We start from the raw sequence: 18149 nt of genomic DNA, 5'->3' as shown, positions 1-18149 counted from the left end.
TGGGATTGGAGATAGTGTTACAGTGGGATTGGAGATAGTGTTACAGTCAGATCGCAGATAGTGTTACAGTGGGATTGGCGATAGTGTTACAGTGGGATCAGAGATAGTGTTACATTGGAATCAGATAGTGTTACAGTGGGATTGGAGATAGTGTTACAGTGGGATTGGAGATAGTGTTACAGTGGAATCAGAGATAGTGTTACAGTGGGATTGGAGATAATGTTACAGTGGGATTGGAGATAGTGTTACAGTGGGATCAGAGATAGTGTTACATTGGAATCAGATAGTGTTACAGTGGGATTGGAGATAGTGTTACAGTGGGATTGGAGATAGTGTTACAGTGGGATCAGAGATCGTGTTACAGTGGGATTGGAGATAGTGTTACAGTGGGATTGGAGATAATGTTACAGTGGGATTGGAGATAGTGTTACAGTGGGATCAGAGATAGTGTTACATTGGAATCAGATAGTGTTACAATGGGATTGGAGATAGTGTTACAGTGGGATTGGAGGTAGTGTTACAGTAGGATCAGAGATAGTGTTACAGTGGGATTGAAGATAGTGTTACAGTGGGATTGGAGATAATGTTACAGTGGGATTGGAGATAATGTTACAGTGGGATTGGAGATAGTGTTAAAGTGGGATTGGAGATAATGTTACAGTGGAATTGGAGATAGTGTTACAGTGGGATCCTAGATAGTTTTACAGTGGGATCGGAGATAATGTTACAGTGGGATCGGAGATAGTGTTACAGTGGGATCAGAGATAGTGTTACAGTGGGATCGGAGATAGTGTTACAGTGGGATCAGTGATAGTGTTACAGTGGGATCAGTGATAGTGTTACAGTGGGATCAGTGATAGTGTTGCAGTGGGATCAAAGATAGTGTTGCAGTGGGATCGGAGATAGTGTTACAGTGGGTTCGGAGATAGTGTTACAGTGGGATACAGCTAGTGATGTCCTCTGCAAGTTCAGGCATAGTATTTTCTATTTATTTAGACATTAGTGAACCAGGCTTGATCTGTGGAATGGTAGATAGGAAGCTACTTATGTACAGTACAGTATAAAGGGGTAATAAAGGGGTATCACACATTATGGGGATATAAGTTATAGTCTGAAGCTATAAATGCTCCCCTTAAGGTCTAACGCTAGTGCCTACTCTGAAGAACAATTCATATGCTCTGATGGAGACTGAAGAGCTGCAGCTTAATGACTATAGTTAGTTGAGGGAGTGGTCTCTGGGAGTGAAGAAAGATGGAGGCCATCAAGGAAAGAAACAATGTAAATTATCAGAGAGCATATTTCTCTTGTTAAGTGTATCCAGTCCACGGATCATCCATTACTTGTGGGATATTCTCCTTCCCAACAGGAAGTTGCAAGAGGATCACCCACAGCAGAGCTGCTATATAGCTCCTCCCCTCACTGCCATACCCAGTCATTCTCTTGCAACTCTCAACAAAGATGGACGTAGTAAGAGGAAAGTGGTGTATTATAGTTAGTTTTTTAACTTCAATCAAAAGTTTGTTATTTTTAAATGGTACCGGAGTGTACTGTTTTCTCACAGGCAGCATTAGAAGAAGAATCTGCCTGTGATTTCTATGATCTTAGCAGAAGTAACTAAGATCTATTGCTGTTCTCACATATTCTGAGGAGTGAGGTAACTTCAGAGGGGGAATGGCGTGCAGGTTTTCCTGCAATAAGGTATGTGCAGTTAACATATTTCTAGGGATGGAATTTGCTAGAAAGATGCTGCTGATACCGGATTAATGTAAGTTGAGCCTAAATGCAGTGATTTAATAGCGACTGGTATCAGGCTTATTAACAGAGATACATACTCTTATAAAAGTGTAATATAAAACGTTTGCTGGCATGTTAATCGTTTTTATATATGTTTGGTGACAAAACTTATTGGGGCCTAGTTTTTCTCCACATGGCTGGCTTGATTTTTGCCTAGAAACAGTTTCCTGAGGCTTTCCACTGTTGTAATATGAGTGGGAGGGGCCTATTTTAGCGCTTTTCTGCGCAGCTGAATTTACAGACAGAGACACTCAGCTTCCTTCTGCATGATACAGGACTTCTCTGAAGGGCTCAAAAGGCTTCAAAAGTCGTGTTTGAGGAGGGTAACAACCGCAGTAGACCTGTGGCAGTTGTTGTGACTGTGTTTAAAAACGTTTTTGTCATTTATTATTCCGTTTTTGGTATTAAGGGGTTAATCATCCATTTGCAAGTGGGTGCAATGCTCTGCTAACTTGTTACATACACTGTAAACATTTTGTTAATGTAACTGCCTTTTTTCACTGTTATTTCAAATTTTGTCAAAATGTGTTTCTCTTAAAGGCACAGTAACGTTTTTTTATATTGCTTGTTAACTTGGTTTAAAGTGTTTTCCAAGCTTGCTAGTCTCATTGCTAGTCTGTACAAACATGTCTGACACAGAGGAAACTTCTTGTTCATTATGTTTAAAAACCATGGTGGAGCCCCATAGGAGAATGTGTACTAAATGTATTGATTTCACCTTAAACAGTAAAGATCAGTCTTTATCTATAAAAGAAATGTCACCAGAAGGGTCTGTCGAGGGGGAAGTTATGCCGACTAACTCTCCCCACGTGTCGGACCCTTCGCCTCCTGCTCAAGGGACGCACGTTAATATGGTGCCAAGTACATCAGGGACGCCCATAGCGATTACTTTGCAGGACATGGCTGCAATCATGAATAATACCCTGTCACAGGTATTAGCCAGATTGCCTGATTTGAGAGGCAAGCGCGATAGCTCTGGGGTTAGACGAGATACAGAGCGCGTAGATGCTGTAAGAGCCATGTCTGATACTGCGTCACAATATGCAGAACCTGAGGACGGAGAGCTCCAGTCTGTGGGTGACGTCTCTGAATCGGGGAGACCTGATTCAGAGATTTCTCATTTTAAATTTAAGCTTGAGAACCTCCGTGTATTGCTTGGGGAGGTATTAGCTGCTCTGAATGAATGTGACACAATTGCAGTGCCAGAGAAATTGTGTAGACTGGATAAATACTATGCAGTACCGGTGAGTACTGATGTTTTTCCAGTACCTAAAAGGCTTACAGAAATTATTAGTAAGGAGTGGGATAGACCCGGTGTGCCCTTTTCCCCTCCTCCTATATTTAGAAAAATGTTTCCAATAGATGCCACTACACGGGACTTATGGCAGACAGTCCCTAAGGTGGAGGGAGCAGTTTCTACTTTAGCAAAGCGTACCACTATCCCGGTTGAGGACAGTTGTGCTTTTTCAGATCCAATGGATAAAAAATTAGAGGGTTACCTTAAGAAAATGTTTATTCAACAAGGTTTTATTTTACAGCCCCTTGCATGCATTGCGCCTGTCACTGCTGCGGCGGCGTTCTGGTTTGAGGCCCTGGAAGAGGCCATCCATACAGCTCCATTGACTGAAATTATTGACAAGCTTAGAACACTTAAGTTAGCTAACTCATTTGTTTCTGATGCCATTGTTCATTTGACTAAACTAACGGCTAAGAATTCCGGATTCGCCATCCAGGCACGTAGGGCGCTATGTCTTAAATCCTGGTCAGCTGATGTGACTTCAAAGTCTAAATTACTCAACATTCCTTTCAAGGGGCAGACCTTATTCGGGCCTGGTTTGAAAGAAATTATTGCTGACATTACTGGAGGTAAGGGTCATACCCTTCCTCAGGACAGGGCCAAATCAAGGGCCAAACAGTCTAATTTTCGTGCCTTTCGAAATTTCAAGGCAGGTGCAGCATCAACTCCCTCTGCTTCAAAACAAGTGGGAACTTTTGCTAATTCCAAGCAGGCCTGGAAACCTAACCAGTCCTGGAACAAGGGCAAGCAGGCCAGAAAGCCTGCTGCTGCCTCCAAGACAGCATGAAGGAGCGGCCCCCTATCCGACAACGGATCTAGTAGGGGGCAGACTCTCTCTCTTCGCCCAGGCGTGGGCAAGAGATGTTCAGGATCCCTGGGCGTTGGAGATCATATCTCAGGGATATCTTCTGGACTTCAAAGCTTCTCCTCCACAAGGGAGATTTCACCTTTCAAGATTATCTGCAAACCAGATAAAGAAAGAGGCATTCCTAAACTGCGTGCAAGACCTCCTTGTAATGGGAGTGATCCATCCAGTTCCAAGGACGGAACAAGGACAGGGGTTTTATTCCAATCTGTTTGTGGTTCCCAAAAAAGAGGGAACCTTCAGACCAACTTTGGATCTAAAGATCCTAAACAAATTCCTCAGAGTTCCGTCATTCAAGATGGAAACTATTCGAACCATTTTACCCATGATCCAAGAGGGTCAGTACATGACCACAGTGGACTTAAAGGATGCCTACCTTCACATTCCGATTCACAAGAATCATCATCGGTTCCTGAGGTTTGCCTTTCTAGACAGGCATTTCCAGTTTGTAGCTCTTCCATTCGGGTTGGCTACAGCCCCAAGGATTTTTACAAAGGTTCTGGGCTCACTTCTGGCGGTTCTAAGACCGCGAGGCATAGCGGTGGCTCCTTACCTAGACGACATCCTGATACAGACGTCAAGCTTTCAAATTGCCAAGTCTCATACAGAGATAGTTCTGGCATTTCTGAGGTCGCATGGGTGGAAAGTGAACGAAGAAAAGAGTTCTCTATCTCCTCTCACAAGGGTTTCCTTCCTAGGGACTCTAATAGATTCTATAGAAATGAAAATTTACCTGACGGAGTCCAGGTTATCAAAACTTCTAAATGCTTGCCGTGTTCTTCACTCCATTCCGCGCCCCACGGTGGCTCAGTGCATGGAAGTAATCGGCTTAATGGTAGCTGAGATGGACATAGTGCCATTTGCGCGCCTGCATCTCAGACCGCTGCAATTATGCATGCTCAGTCAGTGGAATGGGGATTACACAGATTTGTCCCCTCTACTAAATCTGGATCAGGAAACCAGAGATTCTCTTCTCTGGTGGTTATCTCGGGTCCATCTGTCCAAAGGTATGACCTTTCGCAGACCAGATTGGACCATTGTAACAACAGATGCCAGCCTTCTAGGTTGGGGTGCAGTCTGGAACTCCCTGAAGGCTCAGGGTTCATGGACTCAGGAGGAGAAACTCCTCCCAATAAATATTCTGGAGTTAAGAGCAATATTCAATGCTCTTCTAGCTTGGCCTCAGTTAGCAACACTGAGGTTCATCAGATTTCAGTCGGACAACATCACGACTGTGGCTTACATCAACCATCAAGGGGGAACCACGAGTTCCCTAGCAATATCAGAAGTATCCAAGATAATTCGCTGGGCAGAGACTCACTCTTGCCACCTGTCAGCGATCCATATCCCAGGGGTAGAGAACTGGGAGGCGGATAGCCAAGGATGGCTATGACTACGGCTATGAAACGCGTAAGCCAGTTTAGGTAATACACCTACTCTGTCACTCCTGTGTGTTCCTGTATTTTTAACTATTACACAATAAAGGATTGAATTTTATCAACGGACTGTCCGCACCTTTTGATTTACTCTGGGATTTTCTAAGTCGTCAGACTTTTCATCCGGGGGAGTGGGAACTCCATCCGGAGGTGTTTGCTCAATTGGTTCTCCGTTGGGGCAAACCAGAACTGGATCTCATGGCGTCTCGCCAGAACGCCAAGCTTCCTTGTTACGGATCCAGGTCCAGCGACCCAGAAGTGGCACTGATAGATGCTCTAGCAGCGCCTTGGTTCTTCAACCTGGCTTATGTGTTTCCACCGTTTCCTCTGCTCCCTCGTCTGATTGCCAAAATCAAACAGGAGAGAGCATCGGTGATATTGATAGCGCCTGCGTGGCCACGCAGGACCTGGTATGCAGACCTAGTGGACATGTCATCCTTTCCACCATGGACTCTGCCTCTGAGACAAGACCTTCTAATACAAGGTCCTTTCAATCATCCGAATCTACTTTCTCTGAGACTGACTGCATGGAGATTGAACGCTTGATCCTATCAAAGCGTGGCTTCTCCGAGTCGGTAATTGATACCTTAATACAGGCACGAAAGCCTGTCACCAGGAAAATTTACCACAAGATATGGCGTAAATATCTTCATTGTTGTGAATCCAAGAATTACTCATGGAGTAGGGTTAGGATTCCTAGGATATTGTCCTTCCTCCAAGAGGGTTTGGACAAAGGATTATCAGCTAGTTCTTTAAAGGGATAGATCTCTGTTCTGTCTATTCTTTTACACAAGCGTCTCGCAGAAGTTCCAGACGTTCAGGCATTTTGTCAGGCTTTAGTTAGAATTAAGCCTGTGTTTAAACCAGTTGCTCCTCCATGGAGCTTAAACTTGGTTCTTAAAGTTCTTCAAGGAGTTCCGTTTGAACCCCTTCATTCTATTGATATCAAACTTCTATCATGGAAAGTTCTTTTTCTGATGGCTATTTCCTCGGCTCGAAGAGTCTCGGAGTTATCTGCCTTACATTGTGATTCTCCTTATCTGATCTTCCATTCAGATAAGGTAGTCCTGCGTACAAAACCTGGGTTTTTACCTAAGGTGGTTTCTAACAAGAATATCAATCAGGAGATTGTTGTTCCATCATTATGTCCTAATCCTTCTTCAAAGAAGGAACGTCTTTTGCATAATCTAGACGTAGTCCGTGCCTTGAAGTTTTACTTACAGGCTACTAAAGATTTTCGTCAAACATCTAACCTGTTTGTTGTTTACTCTGGACAGAGGAGAGGTCAAAAGGCCTCGGCAACCTCTCTTTCTTTTTGGCTTCGGAGTATAATCCGTTTAGCCTATGAGACTGCTGGACAGCAGCCCCCTGAAAGGATTACAGCTCATTCTACTAGAGCTGTGGCTTCCACCTGGGCCTTTAAAAATGAGGCTTCTTTTGAACAGATTTGCAAGGCTCCGACTTGGTCTTCGCTTCATACCTTTTCCAAATTTTACAAATTTGATACTTTTGCTTCTTCGGAGGCTGTTTTTGGGAGAAAGGTTCTACAGGCAGTGGTTCCTTCCGTTTAAGTTCCTGCCTTGTCCCTCCCATCATCCGTGTACTTTAGCTTTGGTATTGGTATCCCACAAGTAATGGATGATCCGTGGACTGGATACACTTAACAAGAGAAAACATAATTTATGCTTACCTGATAAATTTATTTCTCTTGTAGTGTATCCAGTCCACGGCCCGCCCTGTCCTTTTAAGGCAGGTCTAAATTTTAATTAAACTTCAGTCACCACTGCACCCTATGGTTTCTCCTTTCTCGGCTTGTTTCGGTCGAATGACTGGATATGGCAGTGAGGGGAGGAGCTATATAGCAGCTCTGCTGTGGGTGATCCTCTTGCCACTTCCTGTTGGGAAGGAGAATATCCCACAAGTAATGGATGATCCGTGGACTGGATACACTACAAGAGAAATACATTTATCAGGTAAGCATAAATTATGTTTTTTTGGTCGGTGATGGGAAGTGGTGTAGGAGGTAGGAGATAAATATAAACAAACTGCTTCTGATGCTTTGGAGGCATTTTATTGTACCCTAAATCTATAGTCATATTACCCTAATGTTCATGTACCTGTTATAAACACATGGGTAAGTGATATACAAATTACCATTCAGATCTTTCTATGTTTCAGTCATCTATGATGGGTGCCCAAAAATCTTAACAGCTGGTGTTTGGTGGCCAAGGACCAAGTTTGGACTTCCTGCAGCTGTGCCCTGTCCCAAGGGATCCATGGGTGAGTGAAAAACAATGCATTGTTTCTCCAAACGGATGATGTTCTGAATTAATCATAATATGTGGGCTTATCATCATTATAAAATTCCTCTGTATAAGAAGCTGTCACAAACTATTGCACTAATGTCACATTAAACTCAATCTATCACCAAAGTATATTGGATCTGAAGTCTGCAGTGTTTGCTTTTTGGTTGGGCAGTCCACCTGGTTATAAAAGAATATATCCAAGCATTGCAGACTCATTTGTAACAAATCGTAAAACTATAATTGGACAAAGCGGTTCTTCTCAGTGATTTCAGATTCTTTTTTATCTGAATAAAGTCAAAAGATTCTTCTATAGAATGATGAGTTAATTGTACCTGGGAAGGGAAGTGACAGGTGTATTTTAAATGATGTTTTACGCATGTTTTTGTCTTAAGTATGTGATTACTATCAATAATAGAGACATTTCATGGATTTGATCTAGAGCAGAAAGAATACGCATAAGCACAAGGCAAAGATGACTCCTCATTTCGTTGTGCCTTTACTTTATTTAATCCTGTCAGTGTATTTGAGCTCCTTCAATTTGCTGCTATATTAGGAATCCCAAACTCAGCAGATTGCTTCCTCTTTGCCTTCCACTCCAAATATGTGTACAATTTATGCCAGATCTCTGGCTTTCAACAGCTAAACATTTCTAGTATCTGCCCACTTTGTTTTCACTTTGCCTGTCACTTTATAGTCATGAAGCTGGAGAGAAGCCTACGGGTTGTTATTGCAACGCAAAAGCAAGATGTCTGTTACAGGGACAAATTCAGCAACAGTGTGATATGAGCGGCTGTAGACGGGATACAGTTTAGAGAGAGAGAGAGCGCAGCAGGCTGCTCTGGAAGAAACAAAAGAAAATATAACTTGTTAATTCAAAAATATATAATCCAAAATATAAATAAAATAAGTGGAAAAAGATCTAGAGAAGACTCACAATCCTTAGACCTCTATCATTTTTTATTCTTGTTTGCTCTGTGCGGTTGTCATTTGTTTTACTAACACAAAAAGAGAGAAGCAGACAAAGGAGAGAATGAATAGGGTAATTCTATGGCTATTCACCACTTCAGGAACAGCTTCTTTTTGCCCAGCAAGTGCCTTTCACAGAGAGGAACTTTCCTGCAGTATATCGGTCTGGCCTTGTGTAAAAATAGAGCCCAACCGAAAAAATGATAATTTCCTGTCTGAACAAGAGACATGGAAAACCCCAGACGTACGTTTCAGCCAAGTGTGGGCCTCGTCAGTGAAGTGCAGGCATATCCCTCTAGGCACATTGAGTAATGGGTGCACATCTGGTTTACCACCATCACTCTTAGGGAGACTTTCTCAAAGGTCATAATTTACATACACAATAGGAGAGAAATGCTCAAACCAGGGAACGAACAGTAGCATAATAACTTGTTCTTTGGTTAGGTACCACAACAAAAATGTTCATCTGGGGTAGCCATGTTCCTCGGTTAGGGAAGCATTAAAGGAACACTGAACCCAATTTTTTTCTTTCGTGATTCAGATAGAGCATGCAATTTTAAACAACTTTCTAATTTACTCCTATTATCAATTTTTCCGAGTTCTCTTGCTATCATTATTGGAAAAAAAAGGCATCTAAGCTTTTTTTTTTTTATTCAGAACTCTGAACAGCAGTTTTTAATTGATGGATGAATGATCCACCAATCAGGAAGGACAACCCAGGTTGTTCACAAAAAATGGGCCGGCATCTAAACTTACATTTTTGCATTTCAAATAAAGATACCAAGAGAATGAATAAAATTTGATAAATTAGAAAGTTGCTTAAAATGTCATGCTCTATCTGAATCACAAAAGAAAAAAATTGGGTTCGGTGTCCCTTTAACTGTTATTTCAGGGCTGGATCATCCTTTGTAAGTGGGATCATATACTTCAGGAAGTATCTTCTCTGTGTGGGCTAAAAGGGTCCCAGGTGGTGACCACCCAGGAACAAGATACTGAGCCATTGTTAGTTCCTGGTTAAAGGGACAGTCAACACTAGAATTTTTGTTGTTTTAAAAGATAGATAATACCTTAATTGCCAATTCCCCAGTTTTGCATAACCAACACAGTTATAATTATACACTTTTTACCTCTGTAATTACCTTGTATCTAAGCCTCAGCAGACTGCCCCCTTATTTCAGTTCTTTTGACAGACTTGCATTTTAGCCAATCAGAGCTGTCTCCGTGGTAAATTCACGCGCATGAGCTCGATGTTATCTATAGGAAACACGTGAACTAATGCCCTCTAGTGGTGAAAAACTATCAAAATGCATTTAGATTAGAGGCGGCATTCAAGGTCTAAGAACTTAGCATATGAACCTCATAGGTTTAGCTTTCAACTAAGAATACCAAGAGAACAAAGCAAAATTGGTGATAAAAGTAAATTGGAAAGTTGTTTAAAATTGCATGCCCTATTTGAAAAATGAACGTTTTTTTGGCCTTGACTGTCCCTTTAAGCCCTTCTCTTTCTGTAAATATTATCACACGTTTTACAGTCTGTGTTTATTTTTGTATAAATAAAACCGGAGCTGTTATAAGTAACTTCCTGTTTCTTCATTTACGCTTATTTTAAAACTCTTTTTTTTCAGCCTCCTGTGATTTTAATCATATCTCCTGAAAAGTAAAAATAACATGTTCATTATTCAGATAGAGCTTACAATTAAAAATACACTTCACAATGTCTTTCTATTGGTCTCCTTTGTTGAAACTTATTTCCATGACAGCATACTGAGGTAGGCTCAGGAATGTGCACGTGACCAGCGCACTATATGGCAACAGTGTTTGCAACAATAATTGTAAGTTACACAGTGCTCACGGGTTTGTGCACATTGCTGTATCCTCTAACTGCATAATGAAAATGTAACTTTTAATGTTTAAACAGCCCTATTTCAGCTATTTCTTTTTTAAGTGATTATCTATTAAAACGTCTCTTGTTTACAGCATTATCACAGAGCGCGAGCTGCTTATGCACACAGAACTGGTTCAGTTATGATTTCTTTGTCCTGTGTTGGAGGGCACTACAGCTCATTTACTATCACACTATGACTGAAGCATTAAAGGGATGTGAAACCCAAATGTTTTCTTTCATGATTCAGATAGAGCAGAAACTTTAAGCAACTTTCTAATTTACTCCTATTATACATTTTTCTTTGTTCTCTTGGTATCTTTATTTGAAAAGCAGGAATGTAAGCTTAAGAGCCGGCCCATTTTTGGTTCATCACCTGGGTAGTGCTTGCTGATTAGTGGCTAAATGTAGCCACCAATCAGCAAGCGCTACCCAGGGTACTGAACCAAAAATGGGCCGGCTACAAACTTACATTCCTGCTTTTTCAAATAAAGATACAAAGAGAACGAAGAAAAATTGATAACGCACACACACACATATATACACATACACATGCTCACGCTCACACACACATATACACACACACACACATATACACATACACACGCTCACACACACATATACACACATAAATACCCACATACACACATATACACATACACACGCTCACACACACACACATAAATACACACACACATATATACACATACAGTATACACACACACACACACATACACACACTCACACACATAAATATACACACACAAATAAATACACACATATACACACGCTCACACACACACACACACATTAATACACACACACGTATACACATACACACGCTCACACACACACACATGTACACATACACACGCTCACACACACATATACACATACACACACACACACACATAAATACACACACATATACATACACATACACTCACACACACACAGATATACACATACACACGCTCACACACAAACATATACATACACATAAATTCACACACACACATAAATACATACACACACATACACACACACATATACACACACTCAAACACACACATATATACTCACACACATACACATGCTCACACACACATATATACACACACACTTAGATTTATATATACAGGTAGAAAATCGTTTATCACCAAAACAAGGTTTGGATTTTGGAATATTTGCATCTATAAAATGGGACAGCTTGGAGAGAGGAATATGTAATTTAGACAATATTTACATGTCATAATGAACGTTATACATGCAACCTAAGGGTACTGTTATATAACTCTGAATACTTATGTATCAGTACTGTAAATAGAAATGCAATAGTTGTTATTTTAAATAAATATAGACTAACATTTAAATTTTATAACATAAAAACCAAAGATGCAGGCAAATACGATTGTGATTTACTGGTGGTAAAAATTGTCATATTAATGAAAAAGTTTAGATTTAAGAATAATTCTGGATTGTAAACCTCATTCCCCAGGGTTCACTTGGGGCGGATGCCAGAGGATTAGCGGGCAAAAATAAAAAAAAAATCGTTTAGTTAGGGGATTACAGTACATCGGGCTTTACCCACAATTGCTTGGGTAATCCTAGGATTAACCGGATTTCTGACTTTACCCATAACATATTTATATATTTCTAGGTATTAAGAAGGGGAAGGTGTCCCCTGGAACTCCTATTATTTGAGCATAAGCATGCATTTGAGTTACTTTTTTGATGCCAGTGAGGTGCCATTTTTAAGATAATGTGCAGCTCATGTGTAAAAATTCTATTATTGAATATTTTTTTCCTTCCTCCCTATTTTTTAACTGCTACCTGTTTGTACCATTATGATGTGCAGGTCTGAGAGGTTCAGGTGAGGTTCCTGTATACCGCCTTGTTGCCGTGCTTTGTGTGCATTACGCTTTACATTTACCATTTGGATTTAACCCAGTCCCTTGCAGCTGGTTACCCAACAGCTTCCTTGCATTCCATTCCCTTTTAGTTACCAAGGAGTTAGTTGTTAAATATATTTACTAACTACTGCTTAACTTTTCCCTTTAACATGCAATGAGACATACCCAGCCTGCCACACTCGTGTGCTTGGTATGTGGCGTATTCCACGTGCTGTTGCTGCTTTTTGTCTGTGCTGCACTTCTTTACACTTAGAACAGAAGCCCGACGCATTTTACTGAATTGCAATATACTGTGTTTTTTATTTCTAGGAGCTGCTATCCGACACTGTGATAATGAGAAGGGCTGGCTGGAGGCCGACTTCTTTAACTGCACCTCACCTGCGTTCCTGGATCTGTCTACTTTGGTAAGCAACAAGCAATTTCTTTCATGTAATTAACAAGAGTCCATGAGCTAGTGACGTATGGGATATACATTCCTACCAGGAGGGGCAAAGTTTCCCAAACCTTAAAATGCCTATAAATACACCCCTCACCACACCCACAAATCAGTTTTACAAACTTTGCCTCCAAGGGAGGTGGTGAAGTAAGTTTGTGCTAGATTCTACGTTGATATGCGCTCCGCAGCAAGTTGGAGCCCGGTTTTCCTCTCAGCGTGCAGTGAATGTCAGAGGGATGTGAGGAGAGTATTGCCTATTGAATGCAGTGATCTCCTTCTACGGGGTCTATTTCATAAGGTTCTCTGTTATCGGTCGTAGAGATTCATCTCTTACCTCCCTTTTCAGATCGACGATATACTCTTATATATACCATTACCTCTACTGATTCTCGTTTCAGTACTGGTTTGGCTTTCTACAAACATGTAGATGAGTGTCCTGGGGTAAGTAAGTCTTATTTTCTGTGACACTCTAAGCTATGGTTGGGCACTTTATTTATAAAGTTCTAAATATATGTATTCAAACATTTATTTGCCTTGACTCAGAATGTTCAACTTTCCTTATTTCCAGACAGTCAGTTTCATATTTGGGATTATGCTTTAATTATCATATTTTTCTTACCTCAAAAATTTGACTTTTTTCCCTGTGGGCTGTTAGGCTCGCGGGGGCTGAAAATGCTTTATTTTATTGCGTCATTCTTGGCGCGGACTTTTTTGGCGCAAAAATTCATTTCCGTTTCCGGCGTCATACGTGTCGCCGGAAGTTGCGTCATTTTTTGACGTTATTTTGCGCCAAAAATGTCGGCGTTCCGGATGTGGCGTCATTTTTGGCGCCAAAAGCATTTAGGCGCCAAATAATGTGGGCGTCTTATTTGGCGCCAAAAAATATGGGCGTCGCTTTTGTCTCCACATTATTTCAGTCTCATTTTTCATTTGCTTCTGGTTGCTAGAAGCTTGATGTTTGGCATTTTTTTCCCATTCCTGAAACTGTCTTATAAGGAATTTGATCTATTTTGCTTTATATGTTGTTTTTTCTCTTACATATTGCAAGATGTCTCACGTTGCATCTGAGCCAGAAGATACTACAGGAAAACCTCTGCCTGCTGGATCTACCAAAGCTAAGTGTATCTGCTGTAAACTTTTGGTAGCTATTCCTCCAGCTGTTGTTTGTATTAAATGTCATGACAAACTTGTTAATGCAGATAATATTTCCTTTAGTGATGTACCATTGCCTGTTGCAGTTCCCTCAACATCTAAGGTGCAGAATGTTCCTGATAACATAAGAGATTTTGTTTCTGAATCCATAAAGAAGGCTTTGTCTGTTATTTCTCCTTCTAGTAAACGTAAAAAGTCTTTTAAATCTTCTCTCTCTACAGATGAATTTTTAAATGAACACCATCATTCTGATTCTTTGGTCTCTTCTGGTTCAGAGGATTCTGTGTCAGAGATTGATGCTGATAAATCTTCATATTTATTTAAGATAGAATTTATTCGCTCTTTACTTAAAGAAGTACTAATTGCTTTAGAAATAGAGGATTCTAGTCCTCTTGATACTAATTCTATACGTTTGGATAAGGTTTTTAAAGCTCCTGCGGTTATTCCAGAAGTCTTTCCTGTTCCTAATGCTATTTCTGCAGTAATTGCTAAGGAATGGGATAGATTGGGTAATTCATTTACTCCTTCTAAACGTTTTAAGCAATTATATCCTGTTCCGCCTGACAGATTAGAATTTTGGGACAAAATCCCTAAAGTTGATGGGGCTATTTCTACCCTTGCTAAACGTACTACCATTCCTACATCAGATGGTACCTCGTTTAAGGATCCTTTAGATAGAAAAATTGAATCTTTTCTAAGAAAAGCTTATCTATGTTCAGGTAATCTTCTTAGACCTGCTATATCATTGGCTGATGTTGCTGCAGCTTCAACTTTTTGGTTGGAAACTCTAGCGCAACAAGTAACAAATCGTGATTCTCATGATATTATTATTCTTCTCCAGCATGCTAATAATTTCATCTGTGATGCCATTTTTGATATTATTAGAGTTGATGTTAGATTTATGTCTCTGGCTATCTTAGCCAGAAGAGCTTTATGGCTTAAGACTTGGAATGCTGATATGGCTTCTAAATCAACTCTACTTTCCATTTCTTTCCAGGGAAATAAATTATTTGGTTCTCAGTTGGATTCTATTATTTCAACTGTTACTGGTGGGAAAGGAACTTTTTTACCACAGGATAAAAAGTCTAAAGGTAAAAACAGGGCTAACAATCGTTTTCGTTCCTTTCGTTTCAACAAAGAACAAAAGCCTGATCCTTCGTCCTCAGGAGCAGTTTCAGTTTGGAAACCATCTCCAGTCTGGAATAAATCCAAGCCTGCTAGAAAGGCAAAGCCTGCTTCTAAGTTCACATGAAGGTACGGCCCTCATTCCAGTTCAGCTGGTAGGGGGCAGGTTACGTTTTTTCAAAGAAATTTGGATCAGTTCTGTTCACAATCTTTGGATTCAGAACATTGTTTCAGAAGGGTACAGAATTGGTTTCAAGATGAGACCTCCTGCAAAGAGATTTTTTCTTTCCCATGTCCCAGTAAATCCAGTGAAAGCTCAAGCATTTCTGAATTGTGTTTCAGATCTAGAGTTGGCTGGAGTAATTATGCCAGTTCCAGTTCCGGAACAGGGGATGGGGTTTTATTCAAATCTCTTCATTGTACCAAAGAAGGAGAATTCCTTCAGACCAGTTCTGGATCTAAAATTATTGAATCGTTATGTAAGGATACCAACGTTCAAGATGGTAACTGTAAGGACTATATTGCCTTTTGTTCAGCAAGGGAATTATATGTCCACAATAGATTTACAGGATGCATATCTGCATATTCCGATTCATACAGATCATTATCAGTTCCTGAGATTCTCTTTTCTAGACAAGCATTACCAATTTGTGGCTCTACCGTTTGGCCTTGCTACAGCTCCAAGAATTTTCACTAAGATTCTCGGTGCCCTTCTGTCTGTAATCAGAGAACAGGGTATTGTGGTATTTCCTTATTTGGACGATATCTTGGTACTTGCTCCGTCTTTACATTTAGCAGAGTCTCATACGAATCGACTTGTGTTGTTTCTTCAAGATCATGGTTGGAGGATCAATTTACCAAAAAGTTCTTTGATTCCTCAAACAAGGGTAACCTTTCTGGGTTTCCAGATAGATTCAGTGTCCATGACTTTGTCTTTAACAGACAAGAGACGTCTAAAATTGATTACAGCCTGTCGAAACCTTCAGTCTCAATCATTCCCTTCGGTAGCCTTATGCATGGAAATTCTAGGTCTTATGACTGCTGCATCGGACGCGATCCCCTTTGCTCGTTTTCACATGCGACCTCTTCAGCTCTGTATGCTGAACCAATGGTGCAGGGATTACACGAAGATATATCAATTAATATCTTTAAAACCGATTGTTCGGCACTCTCTGACGTGGTGGACAGATCACCATCGTTTAATTCAGGGGGCTTCTTTTGTTCTTCCGACCTGGACTGTAATTTCAACAGATGCAAGTCTCACAGGTTGGGGAGCTGTGTGGGGATCTCTGACGGCACAAGGAGTTTGGGAATCTCAGGAGGTGAGATTACCGATCAATATCTTGGAACTCCGTGCAGTTTTCAGAGCTCTTCAGTTTTGGCCTCTTCTGAAGAGAGAATCGTTCATTTGTTTTCAGACAGACAATGTCACAACTGTGGCATACATCAATCATCAAGGAGGGACTCACAGTCCTCTGGCTATGAAAGAAGTATCTCGAATTTTGGTTTGGGCGGAATCCAGCTCCTGTCTAATCTCTGCGGTTCATATCCCAGGTGTAGACAATTGGGAAGCGGATTATCTCAGTCGCCAAACGTTGCATCCGGGCGAATGGTCTCTTCACCCAGAGGTATTTCTTCAGATTGTTCAAATGTGGGGGCTCCCAGAGATAGATCTGATGGCCTCTCATCTAAACAAGAAACTTCCCAGGTATCTGTCCAGATCCCGGGATCCTCAGGCGGAGGCAGTGGATGCATTATCACTTCCTTGGAAGTATCATCCTGCCTATATCTTTCCGCCTCTAGTTCTTCTTCCAAGAGTAATCTCCAAGATTCTGAGGGAATGCTCGTTTGTTCTGCTAATAGCTCCGGCATGGCCTCACAGGTTTTGGTATGCGGATCTTGTCCGGATGGCATCTTGCCAACCATGGACTCTTCCGTTAAGACCAGACCTTCTGTCTCAAGGTCCTTTTTTCCATCCGGATCTGAAATCCTTAAATTTAAAGGTATGGAGATTGAACGCTTGATTCTTGGTCATAGAGGTTTCTCTGACTCCGTGATTAATACTATGTTACAGGCTCGTAAATCTGTATCTCGAGAGATATATTATAGAGTCTGGAAGACTTATATTTCTTGGTGTCTTTCTCATCATTTTTCTTGGCATTCTTTTAGAATACCGAGAATTTTACAGTTTCTTCAGGATGGTTTAGATAAGGGTTTGTCCGCGAGTTCTTTGAAAGGACAAATCTCCGCTCTTTCTGTTCTTTTTCACAGAAAGATTGCTATTCTTCCTGATATTCATTGTTTTGTACAAGCTTTGGTTCGTATAAAACCTGTTATTAAGTCAATTTCTCCTCCATGGAGTTTGAATTTGGTTTTGGGAGCTCTTCAAGCTCCTCCGTTTGAACTTATGCATTCATTGGACATTAAATTACTTTCTTGGAAAGTTTTGTTCCTTTTGGCCATCTCTTCTGCTAGAAGAGTTTCTGAATTATCTGCTCTTTCGTGTGAGTCTCCTTTTCTGATTTTTCATCAGGATAAGGCGGTGTTGCGAACTTCTTTTGAATTTTTACCTAAAGTTGTGAATTCCAACAACATTAGTAGAGAAATTGTGGTTCCTTCATTATGTCCTAATCCTAAGAATTCTAAGGAGAAATCATTGCATTCTTTGGATGTTGTTAGAGCTTTGAAATATTATGTTGAAGCTACGAAATCTTTCCGTAAGACTTCTAGTTTATTTGTTATCTTTTCCGGTTCTAGGAAAGGCCAGAAAGCTTCTGCCATTTCTTTGGCATCTTGGTTGAAATCTTTAATTCATCTTGCCTATGTTGAGTCGGGTAAAATTCCGCCTCAAAGAATTACAGCTCATTCTACTAGGTCAGTTTCTACTTCCTGGGCGTTTAGGAATGAAGCTTCGGTTGACCAGATCTGCAAAGCAGCAACTTGGTCCTCTTTGCATACTTTTACTAAATTCTACCAT

General features: G+C 40.7%; 1 protein-coding gene across 1 annotated transcript in view; it reads left to right on the top strand.

Annotated features, from left to right (window-relative positions):
• The window catches only part of CELSR3 (cadherin EGF LAG seven-pass G-type receptor 3), a 649278-nt gene that overhangs the window by 261600 nt on the left and 369529 nt on the right, over positions 1 to 18149 (top strand). Inside the window, 2 exon segments of the mRNA XM_053689358.1 lie at positions 7571 to 7672; positions 12769 to 12863. Coding sequence (XP_053545333.1) covers positions 7571 to 7672; positions 12769 to 12863 — 197 coding nt within the window.

Source organism: Bombina bombina, chromosome 7 (genome assembly GCF_027579735.1).
Source record: "Bombina bombina isolate aBomBom1 chromosome 7, aBomBom1.pri, whole genome shotgun sequence".
Taxonomy (NCBI): Eukaryota; Metazoa; Chordata; class Amphibia; order Anura; family Bombinatoridae; genus Bombina; species Bombina bombina.
Note: the sequence above shows the minus strand (reverse complement) of the source record. Positions and strands in the feature narration are given on the sequence as shown.